Here is a 22,779-nt window from a genome sequence, read left to right as displayed (position 1 = left end):
TTTTAGTGATTCAGTAACTTCAACTTTTCTCTCTTCCTTTTGTAAGTCGGCTTAGTATCAAATACATGATGTGCACCACCCAAGATTAGACAGACAGGTTTGGTTCCTTCAAACAGTACTGTAAAGGGAAAAAAAACCAACAAACCACTGTGACTGCAAAGTAAACTTCAGAAAAATATATCCTTATAACAAACTGAACTATTTTCTCCTGAGCTGGTTTAAAAACAAAGTTGGGAAATCAGCATTTATCTTTTCTTGGAGACTGCCATTTTTTGCCCTCTCCTCTTCAGAATCCATTTCTCATCTTAAAGAAGGGTGGAGGACCACATGTGCACAGATGCTTATAGGATAATTTGAGTTGAAAGGGACCTCAGAGGTCATCTGGTCCAACCTCCTGCTCAGAGCAGGATCAGCTGTGAGATCAGACCAGACATTGTTTTATTTGAATTAGAAAAATATATTTGAATCTTTTTGCATCAGGAAATTAATTTGAATCTGTATCCATGCCACATCAGGAAAAACAACATATTATGCTTAATTAAGGCCTCAACGTAACAGCAGTTATAAACTCCATTTCCTTACCATGCAGTGCCATTCCCCAGCTCCTGCAGTGTTAGCAACAGAGCTCTATGTGATCTTGAAGATACTGTAAACTGACCTCCTCTCACAGAGAGGTCTCCAGGAGAGAATATTTTCCAGATAAGTGCTAATACCTATCACTGAGCAGAAACACAAGGAAAGATAAATGACAGTGATTTGTTAGGGGGCAGAAGTGGTTTCTCATAATGTGTCTGTTGGACCAGCAGGTGACAAAGGAAGGCTTTCAGGGGCTCTGTGCAATTCAGATGCGGTAGTGGGGCCCTGCAGCACAGAGGACACGCAGGGTTCGGGGAGGAACGGTTTAGTAGCCTGGGGATGGCAGCAACAATGGAGCTGCCTTTTTTTCATAAGCTCTGGCATGCTACCAATTCCCTAACCTGTGTTAAATGTAATTACTATGAGGGCTGAAATTTTATTTCCTCCTGTTTATCTCAAAAAAAAAAAAAAAAAAAAAAGAAAAGAAAAAGCTTCCAGCAGAAAGTGTTATTTTTATTTTTCTTCTGTACTGTGTATTTCCCTGAAAAGTTGTAAATTGATTATTGTTTGTTCTCCAGATGGATCCTGTGCAAAAAGCAGTCATAAACCATACATTTGGAGTGTCTATTCCTCCAAAGAAGAAACAAGTAATTTCCTGTAATGTCTGCCAGCTTCGCTTTAACTCTGATGTGAGTATTGGCTATTTTCATTCTTTTTTTTAGTAGGTTGGTTTGTTTTTTTTTTTAGTACATTAGGTATAATGAGTCTGAACCTCTTTTCCCCAAACAAATAATTCCAGTTCTGCCTACATTCTCCTCAGCCTGCTGGGCTGATACTTTGTCCACTCAGAGGTGGAATTCCTAGAGGTACATTGCTCTTTGACTTTCTTGAATGGATTAGGTATGGTATCCAATGCTACGTCCATGAATGATATCCCATTTGACAGTCTGGTAACCTTCAAGACGTATTGCAAAAAAATTAATTTTTTTTTTTTCCTAAAAGGAGAGGGAGCAAATTCAAAAGCTTCCCTGTCAGTTCTCCATGTCTTATCTACTCTTCTTCCAGAAGTAATATCTTTTTCCTGTTGTTCCTACATCCTTGCTAATAATATGTCTTCTGATTTCTTAATAAAGTCACTCTTCCAGGAACTTTCATTTGTAATGAATGTGAACATTTACTTATAGCTGTCTTGAAGAGTACAATAAAGTTCAAGGAAACTGTTTTCTGAGGTGTAATTAAAAAATGCATTAGAAAAGACTACATTGACTGATATGTTTAAAATATATAAGCAATTAATGGTTTTTTTTCTGAGTAACTTGAAAATTAAAGAAATTCAGAAAACTTTGTTTAAGGAAATTATGATCTTTGACACTTAAGAATATGTGTTTGATCTTGAAGACTACCTACTAATGTCATTAAGTTAATTAAAAAAAAAAAACAAACAAAAATTCTCAGATTGTTTGTTGATCTCAAGTGTAAGAACAAATCCTTAAGTGATGTGTGATTATATATTCTGCTGTTATAATTTCAGTCTAAAAATAGTTTGCAGATACCTCCTCAAAGCCTTCAATACTTGGTGCTCCTAGAGATTTGCAGTAAGGCACCCATACCTATTACTCTGACTTTCTCTGCCTCGACCATTCCACTTTGAAAAGTGTCTTGTAAAGTGTTTTGCCAAGTTTGGCTTTCTTGTCCAGACTGGTTAGGATTTTGAAGCAGTGCTATCTTACCTTCAAATTGATTTCTAAATCTGTCATCTTTTGACAAGCTTATTAAACTTTTTTTGAAGTGGCAGTATCTACTTATTTCACCGATTTCAAAAGTCATTATTTAAATAAATGTTCACTTATATTTCTTCTTTAAAGTTAAGATTTAAGGTCTTTCTGCTCTTATAGTTGGTCCAGATACCTGCTTTTACTGATTAAAACAAGGAACCAATAAAGTTTTTAAAAATTTCCATGGGCTCTGTGGATCAGGACCTTGGTTCTGAGCTGGACCTTACTCCGTCACCAGGGAGGCAGGTCAGCATGTTCCTGCTCTTCCCTCACTTTCTGAGGTCAAGGTCCTGCTGATGATGGGTCCTTTCCTTAGAGGAGTCACTCACTTTGTCTGCACTGACATTCAGGTGAATAAATGGCTTTTCAGGCAGATGGATTGAATCACAATTTAGTGGCTCAAAACAAGAAAAAAAGCTGAAATATTATATCATTTTGTACATCTGCCAACCAAGCATTTTTTCCTATTTAGACTTCCTCACAAAGTAGAACAAAAAGTACATATCATATTCTGCTTTCAGTAGTGGATTCACAAAAGCATGGCAGATTATAGCCTTGTTTCTTCTACTGGGGCAGATGTATTCATATGGTGTTGTGCTCCTTTCTTTCTAAATGTGATCAATATTCTCAGTTATAGTTTCTAGAAAATATCATCATCATTTTGTAATGGATGGTTTTAAGAAAAGGTGAAGCATCGTGACTGTGCCACTGTTAGCGATAAAATGCAATTCCTTACTTTCTACAGCAGTTTCCTTTACCAGGACATTCACAAACAACCTGGAAATTTGATTTCAGAGTGCACTGATATTCTAGTAGTATTAATACTAGAAAATACTTAAATGTAAATTTAAATTTCACGAATATTTCATAACCACAACATACAACATTTAGCAGTGCCTGTAGCGATAGAACAAGGGATAATGATTTTAAACTAAAAGAGAGTACATTTAGACTGAACAGAAGAAAGACATTTTTTAAAATGAGGGTGGTGGAACACTGGCACAGGTTGCCCAAAGAGGTGGTGGATGCCCCATCCCTGGAAACATTCAAGGCCAGGTTGGATGGGACTCTGAGCGACCTGATTTGGTTGCCCCTTCCAGGTTTAGTTCAACAATATTTTTTGTGTGATCTAGTTAAGATGCTGTAGCTGGTACTTAGAGTGGGATTAGGTGCCTAAAACTAAATGTTTTGTTGTTTGAGTATCTGAGGTATCTGGGACATCCACACCAGGCTAGATGACCTAACAGGGGACCTGCATCTGGAGGTAAGGCAGGGCAACTGAAGACATCCCCAATTATACTAGATGCCTGTTTTTAGAATCAAATCCTCACTCATTAGGTTTACCTTCTATTTTCTTTTTTCTTCTTTTTTTTTTTTTTTTTTTTTTTTGAAGGGGCAGTGAGGAGGAGAAAAAGCATTAAAAGAAATAGGACAAAGTTAATTAACCTCAATAGTATGATACCAGAAAACTGTGAAGTTAGTAGAGCTCTCAACAATTCAAAGTAAATGATATGGGGGAAAAAGGTGAGGAAGGAATAGAGAAAAGGGCTTTTTCCTAAACTAAGTTTTAATGATGGTGGATCCCAGAAGTCAACTGTTCTTGAATTAAGTTGGAAATCTAAGTTTAGGAAGGATAACGTTATGGGGATTAGTAGTTCATGAGATTGATTAGTCAGAATAGCCAATGAGATACTTATTCCAGCCTGCATAAGCTTTATTCTGTTATGCAGAGAAACATACTTTTTTTTTTTTTTTAAAAGAAAAAAGCAACACCATCCATTAATAGTTACAGTTGGATTTGCTCCAGTAAAACATATATTAGAATAAACACGAGTGTTTCCATCTTTGTATCAAATTATCTTTTAACACCATTTTATCTTTTAATTTCTACATGATGATGAAACAGCGTGTGTTCCAGTGCAGCAATGACTAGTGTGTCAGTAAAGTTCAAGCTGTGGTCTTGTGTTATAAGCCAGCTCAGAAAAGATGAGAAGTATCTCAGTTGTGTTTACTACCACGAGAGACCATTCAGCAGAAGAGGAAGAATCCTCTTCATGGAACAGATTGTGATAGTGAGTCAGATGTTACACTTACTTAAAGGTCATCAGAGCAAGGGATGTAACTGTATTCCACCAAGAGGAAGCAAGGCATGCTGAGAAACATCTAGCTTAGCCTTGGAAAAAAAATTTTTTTTTCCTTTTAAGAATTCCGGAGTTCCTTCCAAATCCATGGCATATCTATGTGGACTATAGATAAGCTTTGCCAAATAAGTTTTCCTATTAATTACATAGGTCTGGCTTGTTGATATTAATTATTTGTATTACAGACATTCTAGCAAGCTGTTTTCTATCCCATATAGATTCCTTCTCTACCTACCCTTGGCTTGTTCTTTCTCGTTCCTTCTGGCCACAAGATGAATCTGCAGCATATCCTGCAGCTGTTGTGTGGCAGTAGTTCCCACCAGCAGCTGTGGAGCTTTGTCCAGACTGTACCCGAAATGTCTTTTATATTCTGTTATGATGCCTGACACTGTAGCTTGCCAGCCATAACAGAAAAGTGATTTGCAATTGCAAGGGTAGTCCACAGATGTTTGGGAGCTTGGGCACTATACAGTAAAGTCAGTGCTAATCCAGTCCCTTTCCTTAGCAGCCAGACCTCTCTGTACTCCAGACCCACAAATATATTATGCCAGTAGTCCATATGGTTGTTTTGTTTTGTTTGGTGGTGGGTTTTTTGGTGGCAGAGTTTGTAATCTGTTGATCACATCTAAAAGAAGTATATACTTTACTCTGCGCAGTGTTTCTTGTAGAAAGGTCTTTGGCTGTGGTGGTCTGGTAGGTACTGTCTTGTTGATGGAGTATAATTTGATTGAAATAAACTTGTTTTTGTGCAATGTGAGTAATGACTGCTCTGTGAGTAATGACTGTAAGTTGATACTGCTTTTTGGTGTCACCTATGAAGACTCAGAAATCAAGAAAAAACACCTAGGCAGATCAGAAAAAGGAGATGTAACAGTTGGACATTAGGAGATGCTGGAGGTCATCTTATTGCTGAATGCAGTTATAGCTAATAAAAGTGATGTGATAATAGTGATCATCTTTTTGAAAAGCCAGAAAGCAAATTTTTGAGGTTTAGGCAAGTATTACCAAATGTTAACTTTGCAAATTTGAATGAATCACTTGTCCTGTCAAAAAGATAACACACAAAATAATCAATAGCATCAAATAAAAATCTACAGAACTGTCATCATCTTTTGTCAGATGTTTTACATTTTCCCTATAAATAAGACTATTTATATTGATTCTTTGGGTATGGAGGGTAGTGAAGCGGATAGGAGGTAATTAAAAACATAAATCTCAGGAACTTGTGAAGGTAATTTTCTGTTTTGTAGACAGAACTGACAAAATGATGAAAGCTGTTAGCTCCAACATGACAGAAATATTGTGTGATTACAGAGTACAGGGTTATAACGTGCTGAAAGTTCTGTTCAAATAACAGATATTTAAAGAGCTTTTAACTAAGTTTGGTTAGATGTTTAAAATATGAGTTGACTTCTTATGACATGGCTGATCTTCACAGCTTTTTGATTTTTCTGTGTCCTTTTCAATAGTAATCTACCTTACTATTTGGAGCAATTATGTTTTTAAAATCTGTTGAGAACAGAATTGAAAAAAAATAATGCATGGCTTTGATATAACAAATCTATGAATGGCTTAGTTTTGCAGATTTCTTGAATTATATCTATTATTAATATCAAATAAGGTAAATTTTTCAATACCGCTTCCTAATTTATCATTTTATGTAATTTTTATTATAGTTACGATTCTAGTCTAAATTCTTCTTAGTTGATATACTCTCCACATGAACATGCAATATGGTTCTAACAGGTAAACTATCAAACATTTGATAGAGAGACCTTTATAGTTTAGGACCTGCTGTGAATTAAAATGAGAATATATGATGGATATAAATACCTCCATGCTCCTTCAGTCTTGCACAGTTGGATGCCTTCTCTAGTAGGGCTACTGCCATTGCAGCTGTGTCAGGAGAGCCCTTGTAGGGATGTCGCACACACTGCATTAAACCACTTCTCCTTCATGCCTAATATAATGCAATTACAGTTAGCCTAGCTACTTCCACACTAAGAGCTTTACCTTCAAAACCAATTATTTTAAATCTTTTTTTTTCATACTTGAGACTATGTAATTATGATGGAATTCTGTAGTTATCAGGAATTCTGGAAGTCGCAGCCTTGCTTAGATCCATGCTTTCACAAGAATACTGTTATGTCTCTTCTCGCAATATTTAGGCCTTATTTATATCTTTCAGACACAAGTTCTATTGATTTCAAATAAGCTTGGGGAATTTAAGCTATTGATGATGTAGGAGAAAGACCTGAATATTATGAGGATGTTGCAGGTATTCTTAAATAATTATAAAATAAGGAAATTCTGTATTAATGATATGCCTTCTGGAACTGGAATCAGTTTGATGTATGAAAGTGGGCAAGTACACAGGTGTTGAGAGGAGGTCTTTCTACAGTGTATGTTATCGCTGTATTTAGGACATGTTACATTTTTTTTCCTAGCTTAAAATGATGTAAAACTTTTTATGGCATGCAGGAAGAATTTGTCTTTGCAGATGCTTCAGAGCAGAGTAGAAGTTTTCAGGATTATTACATATCTGTTAAGTCTTCCAGTTTTAAGTTGTCTATGTGGTTGAACTGTTATTGGCAGAAGTCTTTATGGTATTTTCAACAAAATATTTTTTATTGGAAATCACCATTTTATTGACACCAAATGAATACAGCATTTGAGATAAAATTGCTGTTGAGAAGACTTCCCATCCAAAGGGGAATTCCTGCTTTAAAATGGTGCAGTAGCAAGGGAGAAGAAATAGGAGCTACAAGCCACCATGTGCAGTTCCACTTAGTTATGGCACTCACCTGGTATTGCAGAGCTTAAGGCATGAACCTGGACCTTCCATGTGAATATTTCAGTCTCCCTTTATTTTTGTATTCCTCCTTCCTGATGTCATGCTGCTCTACATATATTTAATTTTATATGTTAATTGTCAGACTGGATAACGTGGTAGCAGATTCAAGCATTTAGCTTAAGTGTTGGTGGTCCAATGGTCTTATTTCCATCAAGACCTATCGAAGGGCTACTTCAGCTGATCCTGAAGAAACCTGAAAAAAATCTTGATCCATTAGATTTAGTCAAACCTTGTGTCAGGTTGTCACTGAAGGGATCTGGTAGGTTAATATTTTGTCTCTTTATGTAGTAAGAAATTCAGTTAATTAGTCATTCACACACCAAAAAGATTCTAAAACTCAGTCACTTGTGAACTGTCAAAATGAATAGTGCTGATTTAAAATATACTGTCAGTCATTGCTACTGACAGGGATAATTTTCTGTTACCTTTTGTACTGCAGTCTTACCTGAATTTCAAAGTTTTCTTAAAGGTAATACCACTATCAATGAATCTGTGATCTATGTGTTTCCTGGTTAACTATATCTTTCTATATATACATATCTATACATATACATATATTTAAGTTTATGCAAAGTAAAACTACTGAGGTTAATTTAAGTACTATAATATGCTAATAATATTAACATTTATTTTAGAAAGCATGTTTACATGTAGAAGATTAAGATTTGCATTGTTGATGTTTTACTCGATGCAGTCTACTATATAAGGCTACCGTATTGTATGTAGTCTCACAGTTTAACATCCTGATGCTTAGATTTCAAACTTAATAATTTGGAATTGAAAGTAGCAATTAACTTTAGATTTTAAAGAAAATGTAACATTTTGATCATTTATATGTCTCAGTCAAATATATTTTTGAGAGGAAAAACTTATCCTTTCTTACAACAGAGTCATTAAGAAAACCTTCTATGCTACAAGGATTAAAAAAAACCACCAAACCATAAGGTTTAATTGATTAAGGTTTTTTAGTTGCTACCTAAAGACTGGTAATGGAACTAAAAATCTGTATTGCTTAGGAGAGGATGGACTGTTTTAAGGTGTATAAATTTGAAAACCAATGGGAGAAAATTGCATATTTATCTGTCTCTCAGTGATAATCTTAATTATTTGCAACTGAATTCAAAATACAGTTTTTCACCAGGCCATGATCTTCTGAAAATTTAGACATATATTTAGTGTCTTAAAATATGCATCCTGTTCATCAAAAAGTAGTGTCAGGCAAATGCCTAAACATTTTTGTGGAATTTGACCTGTCACTACAAAGGTATTTTTTGCATTCTGGTGTTTAATGTCACATTTACTGTAGTTTAAAGCTTTTCCTGTTCATTAAATCATACTAGCCAGTAGTTGGTGACTTTCTATACTTTCTAATAAGTAGAGGGATTCCACTTTAAAATGTTGCAATGTGTGTATATTGAGCTAGTAGACCACAGTAAGTTTTAGAACCAAACCAAAAAACCAAGTTTTTAGAACCAACATTTTCCTTTTATGGAGGGACTTTGATCATATGAAATATTTTCTTATTCCGTTTTTTCAAAAAGTGTCTTTCTTAACCTAGTAAGCATTTAATTTAAAAATTATACTAATAATAGAAGTTCAGTGGTGACTTTTAATTTTGGTTATATAAGCAATAAATTTAACTTAAACTTTTTGAAATAAAAAATTAAATATTCCAATAGTATTGAATTGTGGCACAGTGAATAAATTATTTTACTGTAGAATGATTCATCCCTACAGTAAACGCAGCCCTATATGCTGGAATAAATTATTATGCAATTAAAAAGCGTCACAGTACACAAGTACAGAGATATTTGTTTTGGTTACATATCTTTATTTTGGCTTTTCCTAAGTTTTTTTTATTTTCTTAAATATTATTTTAATGATACGGAATTTGCATGAATTAGGTGTACTTAGTGTAATTAATGTTAATGATTAAAAAGTACCTTTAATATCAACTTAAAATATTGTATCTCTTAGATATTTACTCTTAGTTTAATTTTATATTTTATTGCAGTTTTATGTTAAAGCTGGTAATTTATCTTTTTTTATACATGTGACTTTTATACTTTGTGTATACAGAACTTCCTTTGGATTATCAGAGCAAATGAAAACAAATGTTTGGTTTCTTGTTGTAACTAAAAATGAAAATTTTATGTGTCATGGCTTAATTCAAAGATATATTTAGTATTTCAATTATGTATGTTACAAAGCTCATAACCTGTACTGTATTGCTACATTTGTGTCAGAAACAAGTTTTAAATGGGACTTCAAGCAAATATGTATGCCTTTAATGTGGTACGTGTGCAAATATTTTATAAAACTAGGGTTAGTAATGATCGATAATAATCAGAATAATTGGTACCAGTAGTAATCAGAACTTGCATTTCAATTTCAGATTCCCACAGCCATATTTTTGTCTTTTGCTTACTACAACTCAAGAAAACTCCAATGGTTCTTGTAACACGGTTACTCAGAACACGATTCTGTGTTGATATTGCACTCCAGTTACCAAAAGGCAACAGAACCAAATGATTTATCCCACAGTAGATAATACACAAACTCTGAACTTCAGGTGTATCTGAAAAGGTTGGAAAATAGTGCTTATGTGGCTAGGAAACACTGCCTCAGTACCTTAGGCAATACTCCTCTGTCTTCATGTTTGAAGAGAGAATCTGTGTTTCTATTCAGAGAACAGAGATGAGTTGAAAGAGGCTAAAAACCAAAGGTTTCACAAAATCCAGCCACTGGAAGTTGAAACTGCACAAGTTTGGTGTAGAAATAAATGTTATGTACTTAACTGCCAAAGTGAACCACTGAAACAATTTACCAAGTGTAAATTTTCCATCCCTAGCTACTTAAAATCAAGAATAGACAATTTTTTTCCCCCAAAGAAATATGGACTTGTTCAAGCAGTCTTGGAAGAGGCTGGTGTTTTCAGAAGCCCTACTTATTGGTCATAGCAATACCTTTTGGCCTTATAATGTACAACTATGAATTTAATAATAACAAGAGTATAGTAATTACAAAACATAAATCAAAAGTGATTCCATTCACCACGTTTCCGTGAGGCTTTGCTTGTGTTTATGGAAATTTGAATTTTAATTCTGCCTGGGCTTGTTTGTTCTCAACAGGTCTCATGTACACTATATGAGGATTGAATGAAGGGAATCAAAGACTGTAGTAGGTTATTACTGATATTGCAGGCATTATTATTGCAAATATCAGCAGAAAGGCTTATTATCAAGGAATTGACTTACTAAGCCTTTCTCTTGAGTGCACTTATGTCTCTTATGTTATAGCTTTGGCCTCAGGCAGCATATGATTCTATCCACAGCACACATATGCACAGAGCATAGAGTTCAAATATTTAAAGGGACATCATCAACTTGAGAATGCTTGAGTGGAAAATCTTATACTTGCTATTATTTAATGTTAAAAGTATTGGAATGGGAAGGGTATACATACACCTCAATTTTTAACTTCACTTTTTCTACGGTGTAACGTGTGAATAGTTTACTTAATTTTGTTGATGGCGAACACTCCTAGTGCATCATGTAGCAACAGCAGAGCTTAAGAGAAATGAACAAAACCCAGCAAGGGTGGAGAAAGACAAGGATGAGGTTTTGTTCCGGTGCCTGCATAAGGCCCATTGACGTAACAGGGTGCAAACAGATCTGTGCTCCTCTGCCCATGTTCAGAACTGAAGAGGTCCAACGCAGAAGTTGACAATTGTCCCTTTAAGTAGTGCACGTAGTAGTAGTAGTATAGCTGTTTAGTTGTTTCTTTATAAACCTTAAATTGTGTTTGTACACATGTTAATACCTCAAAGGCTTTAAAATCAAGAAATAGTTTAATAGCAAATGATAAGTAGACTCTTTACTGTTTTTATAATGAAGCTTTTTTTTAAAAAAAAAAAATCTTAATTTCAAAGGAATTAAAAGTACAATTTATCTAGCAGCCTTTCTTACTGAATGCCTGCTTACTGAAATCTCCTGTAAAAGAAAAGATGCAGCCACAACATGTCACAAAGTGGAAAGCACTGTGTTTCACAGGGTGGATAATCACTTAAACTCCAGTGGATACGAACTTTGCTCCTCTGTTGTAGCAGCAGTTCTCCGTCAGTTTCAATGGTGCATATAATTTTTGTGAGGACCCCAACACACTGCCTGTTTTCTTGTCTGGTCAAGCTGTTTCTACTCTTCACTTAAGCTCTACCGTATAATAAAACTGTTATTACATGCTGTCCCCAGGTGACTGTATTGTAATGCCTGTTTCTACTGATCTTAAAACAATTTTCCTCATTATGGCAGCACTCTTTATGGAATTCAATTGTCTTAGATGTTTTTATAAAAAGCATGTGACTTGTTTCATGGCTCGCTTCATTTAACACAGTGAACTGAATAGTCCTAATCAACTGAAGAGAGAGAATGTGTTTTTGCATGAGCATTGTAAAAGTCTACTTGCACTGATGTTTTTATATGCCAGGTGCCAAGGTGTGGTCATCTGGTTACATGAAGCATGCTTTCTCTGAGTGTTTTACTTTGAAATAAACTACAATATTAACTTTTTTTTAGTTAATATGTAACCTTCAATAGAGGCACCTAGTAGTATGTCTGAAATAATTTAAGATTACGTTTGGAAATACTAATAACACAAAGCTATTGCTGAATAGTATAAAGTTATGAAAATAGACTGTTTTGTATAAAATTATGTTTCTTAGCCACTTTTGACAAGTTAATTTCTTAAGAAGTCAAGAAAAATGTTTAAATTCATTAGCTGAAATTTCCAAGCTTTGAAGATTGAATTAAGCATGTACTTCCCTAGTTTTGCACCTAACAAAGTGGCCTGATTTGTCGAGGCAGCTGGTTATGTAGAGTTAGGAACAATAATGGAGACGTAGAATCACTGGAAAAACAGGCCTTTATTTGTATGTGTAGCTTTAGCTCTGCAACTTCAAAAACATTGACCTAGATTCTGAAGATACTTTTAAGATAAAGGTGAAGTAAATTTTCCATCTCAGTACATATTTCTACTGTTCTGTTTGAGCAGACCAAGAAGAGCACATTATATATAAAGCACTTAAGAGAAAAAAAAAAAAAAAGATAACAACTATAAACTCTTCTCCTTCCTGTCCTTCAGGTTCCAATTTTCTTAGTCTTTGAAAAAAAAATATTTGAGACAATTTATAAAACATTCAAGACTTCTAAGTGTTTAGTTTTCTGTATTTTACTTGCTTCTACTGAAGTTTGTAGGTATGATGTTTCTTCATTTTAACCCTTCTTGCTTGATCTAATAGTGAAGTCATAATGTCATTAACGCCTGTTTCAATTGCTGTTAGTCTAATGATCAAAATACTCTATGACTTTTGTACTAGATCAAACAGAAGGAGAAATGGATTATTTAATCATGTTACAGCATGGTGCATCTTTCTAACTACAACCAATAAAGACTAGGGTGCAGTACGTGAAAACTGAGAAGCATCTTTCTCAATTGGATGTCTTTAGATTTGTATAGTGCTTTAAATCTTTAAGCACCATGGAAGCAGAGAGTTACATTAGGAGTGACAAAGCTTTATGTAATCTCAAAGCCTCTTTTCTGAGTTGCTGAAAACACATACCGTTCATTAAAATTCTGTCACTTGAATATATGAGAACTTACATCTAGGAAAACTGTTATTATAAAGCTATTAAAATTTTCTAGGTGAAATAATATGGTGCCTACTATTGAAAGTGTCACTTTTCTGCCTTGTCACCCATTGTGTTATATAGAAGTACAGAAAAAAGTGAGCCTGATTTGTTCTCCTTTGTAGAGCCAGGCCGAGGCCCACTACAAAGGAAGTAAACATGCCAAGAAGGTCAAAGCACTAGAGGCAACGAAAAATAAACCCAAAGCTGGTTCTTCCAAGGACAGCGCAAAGGCTAACACAAGCTGCTCCACTACGCCAGTCACAGCCAACATCTCTGACAAATCAGGTCAATGAAAGCTTTTTGTTCTATATGTTCTTTATTTTCTCCTTTTTTGATGTTTATACGATGGAATCTGGTTGCATGATAGTGATCCATGACTTGTATTTTCTAAACTATTTACTGTGCTCTCTTGAACAGTATTGATTGATTTTGATATTATCTAAGTGGTTTTTCACATCTGTGAAACATCTGGTGTCCCTGAATGCTAAAGTATTTTTTTTTAATTTGTGAAATCTACTCTTATAAAATATGGATATTGTTCATGTAACAATAATTATGGATGGGTGTGGGTGGAGGGGCAAATCTGAGATACATGTATTTAGCTGAATTGCAAGAAATATTTCCTTTCAGAATAAGATAATATTGCTCAATCAGGAAAACACACCTATGGAAATGTAGTGAAGTCTCACAGCATGGATATTTCCTGACTTCCGTAGCCCATTAGTGCTTCAACATCACTTCTGGGTTTGGTTTTTTTTTTCCATATTAGTAGTCTGAGGAAGATCAGCAATGCTAATTGCAGTGGATTTGCTTGAGTCTCTCTCTGCTCTGTCAATGTTCTGTTACTGAATGAAACAAGAGAGTTTCCTGAACTCGCTGATGGTCTGAAATACTGTACTTGTTATAAGAGGAAGCACCTATTGTGGGTTACCTAACTGTTGAGCTAATAGACTGCCTCTGATAAATTTGCTTCTGCCTTGGTAGCCGTTTATTATCCTCTTCACCAGAGCTGAGCTTGACTCAGATGTCATAAGGTGAATGACACAAACAGTTTTCTGATGCACATAACCCAAAAAAAAAAAAAAAAAATTTCCGTATTGGTGGCTATTTGTCATCCTGCTGTCTTCACAGTAGCACCAAAGCTATCTTTGTCTGGGTCCTTAGCAATGACAATGAGTCTTAAATTTTGGGTTGGTTCACCTTGGAAATCACATTTGAGGTGAAAGAGAGAACCTGAATCCAAGTAGCATCTTCAGGTAAACAGGCTATGTTATTATGAAACAGTAGCAAAATACCATTGATCTAAATAAAATGTGGGCTATTGAATGGAAAGAGATTTAAAATATTTGATAAATATTTTACTCTTAGAAATATAAAAAATAACTTTGGTTAAAATAGCTTACTGCTCCAGGTGTACACTGTAAGAACTCAGACAACTGCTTAAGTAACGTGTCAGTTAAGACTTTAGAGGACTGAACATGTTAAGAATGCATTCTGTGATCATGTAATGGTATAATGCCTTCCCCTGCCTATGCCAAAGGCTGAGAGCCAATTAACAAAAGTTTCAGTATCTTTTACAAACTCCATCGTCTCTTCTGTAAGTCTGGACCTCTCTCATGCTTCTTTTGCCAGACTTTGAGATCTGTCCCTGGCTTCATTTTCTTCTTTGTGCAATGTACCTAAAATAATTCACACTTCTACATTGGGTTTTTTCATAAAATAATCTAACCAATGACAAGGGAAAGTTGCTCTTAATATTTTTATATTGCCCTATTTTGACAGTGTGTTGTTTTATGCTATTAATTACTCCACACAAATTAGGCAGATTACCATCTGTGTCTGTTGGGTTATACCACTGCAAGTGTTTCTGCATTAAAAATAAATCACAGTGGCAATTTAGTCAAATGCTTTCTTCCTCTTAAGAGAGCAGTGGGATTCCCTGTGGAGAGAAGGCTGCTCAGAGCCTGTTACTGCTCTACAGGAGATTGTGAATGGGATGTTTAGGAGGACAAAAACCTGAACCTGGTGTGGCAAATTCTCCATATACACAAGGAATGCTGGTCACAGAGGTGGGGAATGGCTTAGAGATTGGTATTTTTACCAGGCTATGGACTTGGAACCAAACCATAATTTTGATCAGCTACACTTTCTCTTACAGAGGTTCTTTAACATATGTTTAGCTCTTTAACATAATGCTTATTGCAGCTAGAGCAATCACTATGTTGCTTCTGGGAATCAGCGGCAGGGCTTTTTTGCCTTGGAGCAAATTAACTAGACCATTTCTTCAGAATATTTTAACACAGCTTTCATTCGTCGAGAAATGGATTATTACTATATATTAACATATAGGTATGTTTTAATTTTCTTTAAAAGATTTCTGATACTAGGAGTTTCAGTTCATGTGTGTATTTGTGATCTTGTTTTTTTAATCTTGACTTCCTGAGGGAATGAGACAGTTGCATCATCTGTCCTTGTCTCTGTTATTCTCTGGCATTGTCTTCACAACTTTGATTGTATTGCCCAGTGTCAAAAATATCCATGAGATGAAGAGGTTTTAATGAAGCTCCTGTAAGTTTGATGAAAATTGGCACCCGGGTGGAGGAGGAGCCTTAACTTACGGTCCATCCTGAGAGATGCTGCCATGTCAGCTCTGTTTTGCATGGCCTGGTGACTGGCCAGCCACTGTATTTGCCTTTGGGATGGGGGATTTGAGAGTCTGCATGTGTGGTGTAGGCCTGAAAAAAAATCTCATTATAAGGACATAAGGTAGGGGCTAAATGGAAGCAAGGAAGGGAATTAAATTGCACCGCTTGTGGAGCTGTCGTTTAACCATTGTACTTTGGAGGATTGCTAAATTTCTTAGAAATGTTCATCGAGAAATAAGTCATTCCTGGTGTCCTGTTCTTGGATATGGAAGAGGAGAATGAGAAGCTAAACAGAGAAGACAGTTTTAAGTTCTTGTGTTCCTTTGTTATTTGCTATACTTTGATTAATATTAGTGCAGAATGGGTAGGGAGTATTATAGTAAACTGATAAACTGAATTTATTATTCTCTTATGTAGGTCTACTAATAAAAGGACACATCAGGCATGACTAGCAGCCTTTTTGATGTGCTGTCATTTTTAAGTGACATAATGATGAATGATCTGGAGCTCTCTAGACTGAACAGTTGCTATATATTGAACGGAAATGTCAAGTCATGTTTGCTAGAGCCATGTCTTCTGTGCGTCAGACATAGCATGAGATCCAAAACATTTATTTGTCAGAAGTCACTACTGTAGTAGTAACAGGAAAAATAATAAAATAATTTCACTGTTAGCTCAGCTTTTGTGATGAATATATCAAAGGCAAAACCAAGTTCATCCAGTTCTTACTTTTCAAAACTTATGATGCTGTGATGTCTCTACAGCTGTTCCTTTCAGCTTGAGAAGTGTGGCTGCTGGGAGAGCTACAAAAGTTAAATTAATCTTTAAGGTCTTTTGGAAAGTTTCCGGAAGAATGTGGGGTCCTGCAGACAAAAGTGGCCTCAGCCGAATGGAAAGGGGTGACTCTAGAATTCGGTCTGAGCCTGATGATGCCAGAGTTATGAGAAAATGGTCTTCCCTGCTGACATTAATAATACATTATGACTCAGAAATTACTTTTGTAAATTGATCATCAACAAACATGTAATAATAAAGCCATGCTATGGAAATGCTGGTTTGGCTACAACCTCAGGTAAGTGGATATTGATGGGTTCGATTGCACTAGTTTTGCATCCTAACATGATTAGACTACAATATGATCTTTTTTTTCTAAGTGCACGGCTCTTCACCATTTAGAAAATACTTGTTTATTGCTACTTGTAAGTACCACCATCCTATCCTGTTTACTGTTTCTGCAGACAGGAAGAGAACGCCACAGATGATGTGTGACAAGGTGGTTGTTCTCATACCTCTTGTTGGGTCATGTCTGCTTGTCCTAATGGGTATTTGCAGATTGGAGGTATCTATAGGAGACCTTTTCATAACCTATCTCCCACGCAGTTTCTCTAATCACCCAGGAAAAGTCTAGTAACGGCTATAGAACAGTTTTATGTGCTAGAAAATCACTACTGTGACACTGCAAGCTTCTTTTGTAGCTGCTTTGAGACCTGGTTACAGAACGGCGATGTTAACAGTACTGGGAGCTGCTCTTTCATGTGGGGCAAAGATGCCTTTCCCTCTCTGTGGAAGCCTAGGATTTTCAGGATGGCTTCACACAGAAGTAAACATATGTATGGCATTGCTTTAGAAAAGGGCAGGAGTATCAACCAGTACATAATACAGTTTCGAATATTTAGAATATTTTTTAAATATAGCTCTGAGAATGCAACAGAAGACGGTGTCTGTGATCCCTGGTTAGCGTAATTTAGATGCTTGCAGTGATGAGTCCTTTAGGAATGCATATGATAATAACTGGATTGAAATGTCACTGTTTACTTATCATGCAAAGAGAAATTCTTTGATCATACTTCCAAATCGAAATAAATAGTTCAAAATGAAGCAGACAGATGATGTGATATCACCTTCTTTGCATTTTGCTTTGATATAAAAATCAGGAAGTAAATGCAACTGTTTTAAACTACTCAAAAGGTTCAAACCAGGTTTCAGCTTATACAAGATCATTTTTTTCTGTCTTTGCTCCATTCAGTATGTGCTCTATTTCCTTTGTGCCAGTGAGGGATGTTTGTGAAATGGTACGTATGGACCTTTCAAGTTCAGTCCTCATTCAAATGAGATCAGAAGGCTCTGCTACTTGAGGCTTAGCAGGTATGGATAAGCTCTTTGGATGCTCTATGAAAACTTTTTGTTGACCTGGTACAGGGATAGGCAACATTACGCACCTAACTAGGCTGAACTCTAGACCTTGTTTCAAATCCTGACCCCTCTTACTACTGCTTTGCCTGTAGCCATGTCTGAGGGCAGCTCAACAAGCAGTGCACAGGGTCACGCTGATCATATTACAGCGTATGAGCAGTCCTGTGCTGGTCTGCTGCGTATGGCAAGGACGGCAGGAAAGGGATGCAGCTGGAAAATTGTTTGCCAGCGTCTTGATTCTAAGCGGGCTGTGTAAGAGTGATTGCAGTCATTACAGCTGTATAACTAAACCCAGCTGGAGGTTGTTCTGAGGAAGGTTGTCATGCTGAAGTGCAGTGCAGTGTCTGACACCAAATGGCCTAGCTCACATTTTGAAAACAGCCTAGACATATCGATGGACAATGGGTTATTTCAGCAGCTGTTTCAGGAAGTTACTGTTTGGTTTATGCTCTTAGGATGAAAGATTACCCAAAAGGATAATTAGCAAAACAAAGTCTACTAACAGGAAATCAGTCTAATAGGTTGGATCTTTAAACCCTTTCTTCCCTGTCACTGTTACTGTTCTTACTTTTCAGAAGTGGATAGTCAAGCCTGATCTTTCCATGTGTGTCTTACAACCTGAACAGAAGAGCAATCATTCTGTACGTTTTGCTGTTGATAAACTCCTGGGAGCTCCTAGAAATCTTCAGGTGTTTCTTCAGTCTGTCTATAATAATGCTAACTAGCATATATCAAATTCTGCACGTCTACTGAAAACTGATTATAGGTGCCACTAACTGAAAAATGAGCTCTGCGGCTGACACAATTACATTGATGAGCTGTTGCAATTCCAGTTCAAACTGAAAAAAAAGTAATTTTTGTCTTTCTCGAGTTATTAAGTCAATCAGAAATACATGCAAGCAGAATTTTCTTTTGAAGAAATAGTAAGCTTTTTTTTCCTGCAGTAATTTAAGCAGAAGCTCTGCATCAGAAATACATTGTAAGATGAAATAAGACTGTCCTTGAGTGCTCTGCTCTGTTCCTGAGCATTCATGTGTCCTGTATCATCAAAACTGTATACCAGTATTGTTTTTACTTATTCCAGTTCTAAAAACTGGAATTTCATTCCATATTTTTTCCTTAGCATCCTTAAAATTATAAATTTTTTTTTTTTTTTGAGGAGAGGTAAAGACAGGCATTGGGCCAGGCAAGAATGACTCTACTGATGTTGCTGGACAGTGCGGCCAGAGCCAGGGATGCTCTCAGCTACTGGTTTTTTTTTAGCTAGATGTATATGGTCATTTAAAGAATCCATCTATACACATTGAATTTTTCAGCAACCCTTTATATTGTGAAATCAGGCATAAATTTTTCTTTTTTATTTTGCTAATGATGTGCCTATTGAACATACAAAGATTTTCTTTTTTTTTTTTTTTTTGATAAGGTGATGATGATAATGGCATTATAATAAGATGAATATGAAATAACAAAAAATACTAGGAAATGTACGTATGTATTTTTCCATAGAGGGCATAATACCAGAGAGGTGGTACTACCAGAACTATTATGTATCGCGTCATTCTTTACTCATCATTGTCTTTACAACATACTATTACAAGACTTCTTGAGTCTTCAGGTAAGGAAATGGAGAAGGGGAGAAAGTGGGACAAAAAAGAAATAGCTAGCAAAAAGAGAGTTGAGACTGAGATGCCAGTGTTACTCATCTGCTTTGGAATTTTCTGTTAGGAAGCAAGATGATTCAGAAGGGTCCTAAAAAGTGAGGGTTATTTAATGAGATTTTGTAAAAATTGTACATGAGAGAAATAAAATATCCCCTTCTATCACCTTAAGATGGTTATTATTTTGATGACAAATGGTAGTATTACTTGCCTAAGAAAAAATTAATTCATGAACCAAGCCCTAGGTTTGTTTTTAGATGACTAAGAAATTCAAATCAGTTAGAAGTTCTCTTTGTTTACATAGGACTGAAATCAGTCCTTTAAATGTGTTAGAATGGAAAACTCCCCAGAAAGATGACTGCTGGTTTTGTTGTTTTTTAACAAGCCTGGGAGGGGTAGTTTTATGTGTACCTGATACTTTCACAAAGCTTATTAAATAAATATATTGCTAAAGAAGTAAGGCCATTATTTTGATGCCAGACATCTTGTTTTCTCACATAATTAGAGAATAAATAACAGAATGCTGGTGATTACTCATACAATTGGTAGTTGAATGGAGTTTTGTCTGTGTCCAGTTTTGCCAAAGTTAAAGGTTGTATAGAGTCTATAATTTTGAGTTAAATTTCCTCCTTTTTTCTTAGCCTTTGAGTGAATTTAGTCTCTAAATGTAAAAGAAGGGGTCAGGCCCAATGCTATTGCTTCAGGATACTTTGGTTTTGCCCCTAAATGAGATAAATGTTCTATTTTTTAACCTTTTTTTTTTTCTAGAAAATATGTAATTACAATTGGAGGAAACAGTCTTGCTGGTGGCTTTTTCTTCTGTATTTGTCAGCAACTATTCAAGTAAAGGAAAAGAACTCTGAGAGTACAAGCTGGTCTAGCGGCAACTTCCACATAATCAATAATGTGGCTTGTTTTGGAGGTTTTTTTTTGGAAAATGTTATTTTTACTCACACTTGTACTTGGTTTTGTAGCATAAATGCCAGCAGCCTTTAGAACACAAGAAAAAATGCATGTTGCTAGGGGATGGCAGGCAGTTGTGAGACCAAGAAGTCAATGAGTTGGTTTTAATACAGAATTGTTCAGATATCCTGAATCAAAATAAAAATTATCCATAGCTACCACATCAGACATTTAAATAGGTCTTTTGAAAAATATTCCTTTATCATCCTTCCACCTTAATTCTACAATATTATTGACTCAGTGTGAGAAATATGCTACCTTTCATATAGTATAAAAATTATAAATACAAACAATAGGTTATATGTTATTTCCTTATTACTTGTTTTCAAGGAGAGTGAAAATATTTTGTTGTCTGTTAGACAAGTTATATTTGAAACGCTATTTATTGATCAAATTTTGAGGATATGATGAAATATTCACAGTCCTCATGCAAACTTGACACAGAAATCAGTGAGAATGCACAATTCTAGATGTAATTTAACTGAAATGAAGATAAGTATTTTATAGTTGACTTCAGTGGCAGTTCTGCCTGGGCAAGTACTGAGTAAGTAGTTCAGGCCCGTCAGAATGTGCTTGCATGCAGATTGTCAGTTCTTCTTGATTCATTTATTTAGATACCCATAAATTTTGTATTGCGTTCCAAAGCACTTTAGCAGCTGTAGGTAGAATTTTAAGGTTTGGGGTTTGTTTTTTGTTTTGGTTTGGTTTTTTTTCCTACAAACAGCAAGTGAAATGTGTTTCTACTAATATATTTCAGATTTGTAGATGGAGGAGGTAATGTCATTTTTATAGTTGAGGAGATGAACCGAGACATTTTTAAGCAGAAGTGAAAGATGTCTGGGCAGAATAGAGTATGTTTGTTGTAATCTTTGAATGTTACTTTTCTAAGCATTCCTACATTATTAAAATGTTAGAAAGACAGTGCAGTAGTGTAGAAGGTTTTCATGGCAGGACCTCTGAAATAAAAGTGGCAGAGTCTGTAATGGGAGTATAAAATATTTACAAAATAGATGTCTGGTGTCAGAAAAAGATAAATTTAACTAGCAAAAACATTTACATTTTACTAGATGAGGGTCACATTTTGTAGTAACAGAACTTATACTATATTTCAAACTTTGCCCAAACTGTGTTATAGTTTTCCAACTCTTAATTTTTTCCATTCCAGCAAATACAGACTGGCATAGCTCAGAAAAGATGAAAGGTTAAGGTAGATTTAAAGTAAATTTGCCTAGATATACAACAACAGGACCCAGGAAGACTAAGCTGTTGAATAGTCTCACTTTATGGATTTATGTGTGTTGTTATGTGTCCCCTGGTTAGATCCACTTTGTTTTCAACTACTGGCAGTATAGTGCTACTGATCTTGCTGAGTTGTGGGAACAAACTTCTAGTGAATGTTTTCCTAGTCTACTATAACAGGAGTGCAATGTGTCACTGCGAAATTGGGTGTTGGCAATGTACACTAGGAAATTGTCCCATATTTGTGTTTGTAGACGAGCTCGTTTTCTCCAGAACTAATGCACTGCATTTACCGTAGTTACCTCTTCACCCTATTCAGTCTAAAAATTGTAAAAGGGGGGGGGGGGGGGCTGGGATTGTATTAATCTCTTTTTGAATGTAGAAAAGAGAAGTCTGATATAACTGACATTCTGTAAAAAAGCAGAATTGAAGACAAGCAGGTGGAATGGAGATACAACGCAATTGCTTCACGTAAGCGTTAGAAGTTAGTTTGTTTGCTCCAGCATTTTGGAATGGACAGTGTAGAATCAAACCACCTTCTTGTTCCTCTTGCTTTTAAACAGAGAAATCGCATTATGTTGAAATATTAAACATGATATTTTTGAAATGTGAATGCCTTCCCCCCACCCTGGTGAATGCACCCAGATTTTTCTTGGTGAGTACACCCAGATTTTTCTTGGTGTTGGTCGGTAAAAGAGATCTAAAACACCAGGCAACCAACCAAAACCAGCTCCCCAAGAATTCCTGGATATGCAAGGAATTGACTAAAAATCATAGGTGATATAGTGGAATCATCTCAGGTACCCCAGTAACTGGAACAGCAGGTACTCTCCTATTTGGAAGGTGTACAAATAGGTACAGAAATAGGTTTTGCAGGGCAAGATTTTAGAGTTGCAGAACAGTGTGTACTTCTGAATATTTACTGATTCTCATCAGTATGTTTTCATAAAATTAAACCCATGCAAAATTTCACAACCAAACCTTTGTAACATTACACCTCTACTACGATCAGTTGCAAATAATTTTGTGCTCTGAAAAAAAAAGACAG

The 22,779-nt window shown here is 35.6% G+C and overlaps 1 protein-coding gene across 3 annotated transcripts in view; it reads left to right on the top strand.

Annotated features, from left to right (window-relative positions):
- Positions 1 to 22,779, top strand: part of ZNF385B (zinc finger protein 385B) — a 148,927-nt gene that overhangs the window by 110,331 nt on the left and 15,817 nt on the right. For all 3 annotated transcript variants that reach the window (XM_086750742.1, XM_086750743.1, XM_086750744.1), the window contains 2 exons: positions 1,155 to 1,265; positions 13,156 to 13,318. In XM_086750742.1, coding sequence (XP_086606868.1) covers positions 1,155 to 1,265; positions 13,156 to 13,318 — 274 coding nt within the window. The remainder of the gene's footprint in view (positions 1 to 1,154; positions 1,266 to 13,155; positions 13,319 to 22,779) is intronic.

Source organism: Chlamydotis macqueenii, chromosome 6 (genome assembly GCF_036417535.1).
Source record: "Chlamydotis macqueenii isolate bChlMac1 chromosome 6, bChlMac1.mat, whole genome shotgun sequence".
NCBI classification, from domain to species: domain Eukaryota; kingdom Metazoa; phylum Chordata; class Aves; order Otidiformes; family Otididae; genus Chlamydotis; species Chlamydotis macqueenii.
The sequence above is the reverse complement of the archived record's forward strand: the minus strand, read 5'-3'. Positions and strand labels throughout refer to the sequence as shown.